General features: G+C 35.6%; 1 protein-coding gene across 2 annotated transcripts in view; it reads left to right on the forward strand.

Annotated features, from left to right (window-relative positions):
* Positions 1-5,906, forward strand: part of CAMSAP2 (calmodulin regulated spectrin associated protein family member 2) — a 75,868-nt gene extending 69,962 nt beyond the window's left edge. For both annotated transcript variants that reach the window (XM_039329535.1, XM_039329536.1), the window contains 3 exons: positions 152-267; positions 995-1,113; positions 2,594-5,906. In XM_039329535.1, the coding sequence (XP_039185469.1) occupies positions 152-267; positions 995-1,113; positions 2,594-2,899 (541 nt within the window). In that variant the 3' untranslated portion in view covers positions 2,900-5,906. The remainder of the gene's footprint in view (positions 1-151; positions 268-994; positions 1,114-2,593) is intronic.
* Positions 5,907-7,227: the final 1,321 nt, after the last annotated feature.

Consider the following 7,227-nt stretch of genomic DNA (forward strand, 5'->3'; position numbering starts at 1 on the left):
CTAGACACGCGGAAGAAATAATCTGTGGTGATTTGCTTCCATATTATATCTTCTTATATGTAGCTATTTTCCACATATGTTTTTCGTTTCAGTATTGAATAGCAAACATTATTATAGGCACAGTATGTTTTCTGTTTTTGTCATACTTTAGATCTGAGTCTGTGGAAGGATTCTTATCTCCAAGTTGCTGTGGTAGTCGTAATGGGGAAAAAGACTGGGAAAATGCATCAACTACTTCTTCAGTAGCTTCTGCTACAGAATATACAGGTTGGTGTTACAGATGTAGTTTGAAGGAAAATCCTTGGAAAACCAAATCATCCCAAGGGGAAAAATGTTGAATTAATCCATTTCTTCAAGTGAGCACATGTTTGGTTTTCAACCGAGAAGAATATGTTATCCCCCCACTTCCCTTCATCTTCTCCACCAATCTTTCCACTTAACTGCAAATTATGCTAGAGATATTGCCGTATGGCTACCGATTACTTCCATTGGAATCATGTTTCTCCACTTTTATCTGGGAATCATGCATTTCTATGGATGATAGAGGTAAGCAAATCATAATCTTTAATCCATGTGCAAACCCCACCAGCCCCCTTTTTTTACAATTTTCAGAGGCCTTAGATCATACCACTCATTTTGGTGGCAAAATAATGGTTTTCATCAGCGCCTGGAGCTCTGAATGTGTTAAGGAGCCTGTTTCTTGGTTCTACTGTTAGTTTGTTAACTATCTTGGCTGCTCTATGCATTTATTTTTTGGGGTGTTTTTATTGTTTTTAGTTGTCTTATCTGTTTTATAAAATTGTTTTATAAAATTGTTTATAAAATTGTAAGCCATCCAGAATTACTTGACTAAGATGGCAGTTATGGAATTTGAATGAATGAGTGAATTAATGAATGTGTGAATGAATAATCATGGTATTTAAGGCTTATTTTTCTAAATCATATTGACTTTCTTTGACGTTCTCTTCCTCTCTCTCTCTCTTTTAAAAATTAGGACCAAAGCTCTACAAAGAACCCAGTGCAAAATCCAATAAGCACATCATCCAAAATGCACTTGCCTATTGTTGTCTGGCTGGAAAAGTAAATGAAGGACAGAAGAATAAAATACTAGAGGTAAGACTAACCTACAAAGAAACAAAAAGAAAAAAGTTCGAATCTAAAGCTGGAACTGCAATATGTATTAGAGCAGGGGTCCTCAACCTTGGCAACTTTAAGATTTGTGGACTTCAACTCCCAGAAGTCTTAAAAGTCTTGAAGTTGTCAAGGTTGGAGACCCCTGAATTAGAGGAGTAACTAGACAATTCAAGCTATTATTTCAAGCACATATAATGGAAAGGCAGCCATGAGAAAAAGCACACGAGGAGGAATGGTCTCAATATTTTTAAAAGACATTTTATCCCACCTTTAATATTTTTTAAAATAACTCAAGATAGAAGTCATACCTAATACTACCTGATCCTATTTTCCCCACAACAACAACCCTGTAAGGTAGGTTGGCTGAGAGAGAGTGACTGGCCCTTTGTCACCTAGCCAGTTTTCATTCCTGAGGCAAGACTACAACTCATAATCTCCTAGCTTGGTGCCTTGACTACTAGTCCAAACCTGTCTGTTCACATAAAGCAGTAGACCTTGACTTACGACCACTTGTTTAATGACTTTTCAGAGTTACAGTAGTACTGAAAAAAAATGATTTATAGCCACTCCTTACATTTACAACCATCATAGCATCACTGTAGTCACTTGATCAAAAGTAGGCATTTGGCAACCAACATGTTTGCTTGCAGTATTCTGGAGTCACTTGATCATCATTTATGATTTTTTCAGGGTGCTCCCAACCAGCAAAGTCAATAGAGGAAGCCAATTTGCTTAACAAATTTTATGTAAATTCAGGCACAATTCACCAATCACATTGCTTGGTAACAGATGTTCCTGTCCCAATTGTGATCATAAATCAAGAGCTATCTGTAAATCCATCTTGGTGCCATTGATTAATATTCCAGAATTGTCGAAAGTTTTAACACCTAGAATTCCCAGTTGGGGTGGCTATCGGACTCAAATCTTGAGGGGGGTACAGCGTTAAGCAAAGAGAGTATAACTAATTTTTGTTTAGTATTGCAATACTATAATCACATGTCTCTTGTCAGAATACGCATAAAACATCCAAATACAATACACATAAACTTTAAAAATCCTCCATCAAAATAAAGCTAAACTAGACTACATAATGATATGAAATACTAATGGTATTATTTAACCAAACCCTTTAGTAAAATACTGTTTTTGCATGTTTGTTCACACAAGCATGTCTATCACTTGTTTACTTTATAAATGATAACAATCACTCACAGTTAATTCTATCAATTATTATTGTATTTTAAGAGACCCCCCCCTCCAAACTATTTGTTTTCAGTTCATTTGTGCATTTGATATCTCAAACCTCATGTAGTAACAACAAATGTTTTAATTCACATCTTGGACATTGAATCCTTTTCTAAGAGTTCAAGAAAAATTAATTCCTTGTACTTAAAAGCATTCAAGTGCATTTTTATCTTTGCCACAATAAGAAATTTCTTTTCTTCTTTATTCCCTGAAGGAAATGGAGAAATCAGATGCCAACAACTTCCTAATCCTCTTCCGGGACTCCGGCTGCCAGTTCCGATCTTTATATACATACTGCCCTGAAACTGAAGAGATCAATAAACTGACTGGGATAGGCCCCAGATCAATCACTAAGAGAATGATTGAAAGTCTCTATAAGTATAATTCTGACAGGAAGCAGTTTAGCCATATACCTGCGAAGACACTCTCTGCAAGCGTTGATGCAATTACCATTCACAGCCATTTATGGCAGAGCAAGAGACCAGTAACACCCAAAAAGCTCTCATCTTCAAAGACATAGCTACCTGTGGGAAGTTATTTCTTGCTTTAGGCAACTGGGGCAAACTTGCACTTCATTATTTGCTGTCTGTTACTAAATAGACTCCGATTTGGTAACAAGGCTCCTTTGAAGAGCAAGCTCTGTTGTCATTGCCAACTGGAATGTAAACATAGTGTTGAAGACTTGCAGAAAACCGACACTTGGGTGTTGCGCATCATGAACGATGGATTCACATCTGGGGATTTTAGTTGTTTACTCATGGTATGTGGTGTTCCTTTCTCTCGGTTCTGCAGCTCTGAATGTTTGCACACTTATGAGACTAAAGTTTTAAAAGTTTTACATTTACTGCCTTATACTGTTAATGCTTGTTTTTGGAATTTGCTTCTGTTCTTTATAACTTTACTGGAATAATGTGTCTTACATGCCACACCATTATTATTATTATTATGGTTGGTCACACAGTCAGACAGATGTTTAGACTGGATTTGGCATTTTTATCCACCTATCAAGGCCTTCCCAAGGACCTGGGATAGGCAGATGTTGCTATTATTATTATTTTATTAATATCCTGCAGATAACAAAGGGCACAAGCCTGATTCACAATAAAATTAAGCTTAGCTAAACTCCTTTTTAATTCTGATTTTTTTTTGAAGCACATCATATAGGAGAAAAGCTTCTTGTAAGACATATGCAGGATTGTTGCTAGCATGTCTTAAATTCTAATAGGGAAATGTGTCTACTATTGTTGTGAAGACATCATCCTTATATTTAACAATTCATCATGGCACTGATTCAGGGTAGCATGAAATGAAAACGTATGCACTGGTAGACTTTTTTTCCATCGTTATGTTCTTCTAAACAGGCATCCGTTCTCCAATTTCTGCCCAAGCTTCTGCTTAAATTGCATCCTGTAATTTTGCACAGATTCTCCCTCCTATAAGGAAACAAACTCCACATAAATAAAATAATACTAATTGTATACAAACCAACATGGATATGTGAATTGGATCCATAAGTTGGGAATTATTGCTGACATTTAAAATCCAGTATTAAATGTGTTAAAGTAATACATTTCATGTGGGTTTTTTGGAGGAAGTAGAAAAAGTGTATCTAGTTTATGATCAAGATGTTGCCCAATATATGGACCAAAGTTAAATTTCTTTCCACAATATAGAGAGGTAATTTTATTTGAGTAATTTACTGCATTGGTTAGATTTATGCCATCCTAAGTCTAACTGAAAGGAACTAGGGCAAACTACAATTTAATATAAAAATATCACTAGGACCTGAAGGGCTGTGTTGCATTGATTACTTTAGAAAAGTAATTCCTGTTTGGAACTATGATTAACTGACAGGTGGCAACATTTGAACTTGAAATCTACCCTTATTTTTCCTATTGCTTTTTCACATTCAGACCCCAGACAATTTTGTTGTTGGGGTGGGAGGGGAGCTAGGTAGAACCACATTCTCAGGAAAAGACTTGAATTACTGCTCTGGTTCTGTTTCAGTATTGTAAAAAGTGTTGAAACTTAGACAGTATTGAACTATCTGTCTTATGCTTGAATTTTATAATATGTCCTGCAAAGGAAAATGTAAACGTTCTGTACACTTCTCCCATTGAAAAGCTTGATTCAGACTAGTATTTCACTACAGTTTGTTCTTTGTATAGATGATGTACAGGAATGAAAAATCCTAAATTTAGAGAACACTTTTTTTAAATTATTAAGCAGCCCTAAGCATCAATGTTTCTGGGTTGTTTATCAATTTTTTTCAAAGATGCAGCCAATATTTTACTGTAATTTATGTTATTATATTTATGTATATTTGTTAAAACTATAAAAAAATGAAATATATTTGTGGTTAGTTCATTCCTACTGTTTGCATGTAAGGACAGGGATATCTAACCCATCTTTTATCCAAATGTAAACATATTGTATATATATAGAAAGAGAGTACACACAAACACACATATATATGTATGTGTAAAATAGGAGATAGTTCTATGCATTCTACCCTCTAAGCTTATCCTCCAACTAATGGCAGAGGGGCATTTTATTGCAAACCCAAATAAATGTACGCCTAATTTAAAGATAGTTTAAGTATATCTATGGTTAGGAGAGAAAAGTTTGGACATAATTAACGTCGGTGAAAGAAGAAATTGTGTGCAAGAGCTTTTAATCTAAAGTATTCTTGCTAAGGAAAGAAATGTTCTTTAAAAATATACACTACACTGATTCTTGCACACCTATCTAAACAGGATGATTTTTAAAATGTAGCAGCAGAGGATGTTATTTTAAATTATTGAATGTATTATGAATTTTGTCTACATTTCAGAGAAACATTCTGTGCAATGTCTTAAAGGTGGGATGTGAATATTACAAATAAAAGTCGGACCCCGAGATTAAAATTTTACTATACAGTATACTAAGAAAGTAATTTACAGGGTTGAGGCTGCTGGTTTTTAATTTTTAAGGTTGGAAATTTTCTACTAACCTATGTAATTTGATATTCTGCTTGGAAAAACAAAAGGCTTTGTGAAGAAGCCCAGTGTTTTATTAGTGATAATATCAAGTGCACTGGTTCTTTATAAGAAAGGCATTGTTTTTATTGTTTATAATTTGCCAAACATCCTAATTTGGGGGTCAGGTATTTAAAGTCTGACAGTCATGATGGCTACTGAAACTATATGGGGTAGGGCAGGGGTCCTCAACCTTGGCAACTTTAAAACTTGTGGACTTTGCTGGCTGAGGACTTTGCTAGTTGAGGATCCCTGCAGTAGGGGAAATGACTGTTGGTGTATGTTTTTAATTCTTTGGCTGTTTAAAGCCAATTTCTGCTTATTTATAATTTAATGGGCACCGTCCGTTGAGAACTGTACAGTGATTGTATGCTTCCTTGTCCACTTTTTGGAGCATTGCTACTCTATTCTCTTTTTCAGATGCTGTGCTGTAAAATACTGTCGTATAGCTGCTTACTTAGTACAATGTAGTTCTTCTCTTCCATCTAAATAAAAAGCATGGCACCAAAATCCTACTAGTGATGTTATTTTTTTTGTATACAATTTCAATTTAGATTACGTAGCTCTGTAAGATATTATACCGCTAGTTAGTTAATACTTTTTTTGACCCCCTTTATGGGTTTAGGCAATATCCTACAAAGAGATAGATTTTGCAACAGAATGATCAACTACTTTAACCCAAATACAGCAAAACCTCTATCTAATGGGCCATTTGGGGAAAGAGTGTCCGTTAAAACCAAATGTCTGTTAAATCCAAAAGATATCTTGCCCACATGTAAAAAGTCTGTCTGTCATTTTCCTAACATGTACAAACTCAACAGGCCACTTAGTTTTTCAAGCTAGGGGAATTTACACTGTAGCAGCCATCTTGCTATAGTCATCCTGGAGCAGCATTACAAGCCTAAGAGCTGTAGAAAACACAAACAGCCCCTTCACTTCTTCACAGATGCTCCAAACTGTCCACCATAACTCCTGCTAGGGTCAGATCACACCATATCCCATGTCCCTCAGTATGTAAAAAGGTTAAATCATGGCAATTGGACCAAAGTTTATTAAATAGACATTCACTACTCATCCAAGTAACTTCTTCAGTCAAATGAATTTTTTTTTTGATTAGGCACAGAGTTAGAGAGTAGTTGAAATGGACTAACTTGCAGGGGTTCCTCCCCAATATGAAATGTAATATGTAAATGTAGACTCAATCATCCAGACCAAAAGCATGTAAAAAGGTTAAATCATGGCAATTGCCCTCAATATCTTCCCAGAAATCTTCCCAGTGCTACCTCCAATCTTTCCATCAGCCAGCCCACCTACCTCAACCTCTTGAGCACCTTCCCAGAAACATAAAACCTTGTTTTAACTGACTTATTTCAAAGAATGTCCAACTCAAATTTTGTCTGTTGCATCCCAAGACTGTGAAATCAAAGTTTTACTGTCAATACATGAGTGTATTTGCTTTTCAGGATCCATCTAGATCGGGGGGGTTTTTTTCCCAGTTTGGCACTTTTAAGATTTGTGACCTTCAACTCCTAGAATTCCCCTGCCAACATCAATCCATGTCCACACATCATAAAGTTGCCAAATTTGAAAAACATTGAACTAGACTTATGTTGTGGTTATAACCATAACCATGTTTCTGACTAATGTAAAATATTTATAAATGGGCCTCAATAAGTCTTCGGCTTACAATCATTTGTTTGGTGATCATTTGATGTTATACTGGCGCTAAAAAAATTGATTTCTGACCATTTTTCACACTTACAACCATTGCAGCATAACCATGGTCACGTGATCAAAATTCAGACAATTGGCATGTATGTATGACAGTTAC

The sequence above is a fragment of the Crotalus tigris genome, unplaced genomic scaffold, assembly GCF_016545835.1.
Source record: "Crotalus tigris isolate CLP2741 ecotype Arizona unplaced genomic scaffold, ASM1654583v1 scf7180000024401.5802323, whole genome shotgun sequence".
NCBI classification, from domain to species: domain Eukaryota; kingdom Metazoa; phylum Chordata; class Lepidosauria; order Squamata; family Viperidae; genus Crotalus; species Crotalus tigris.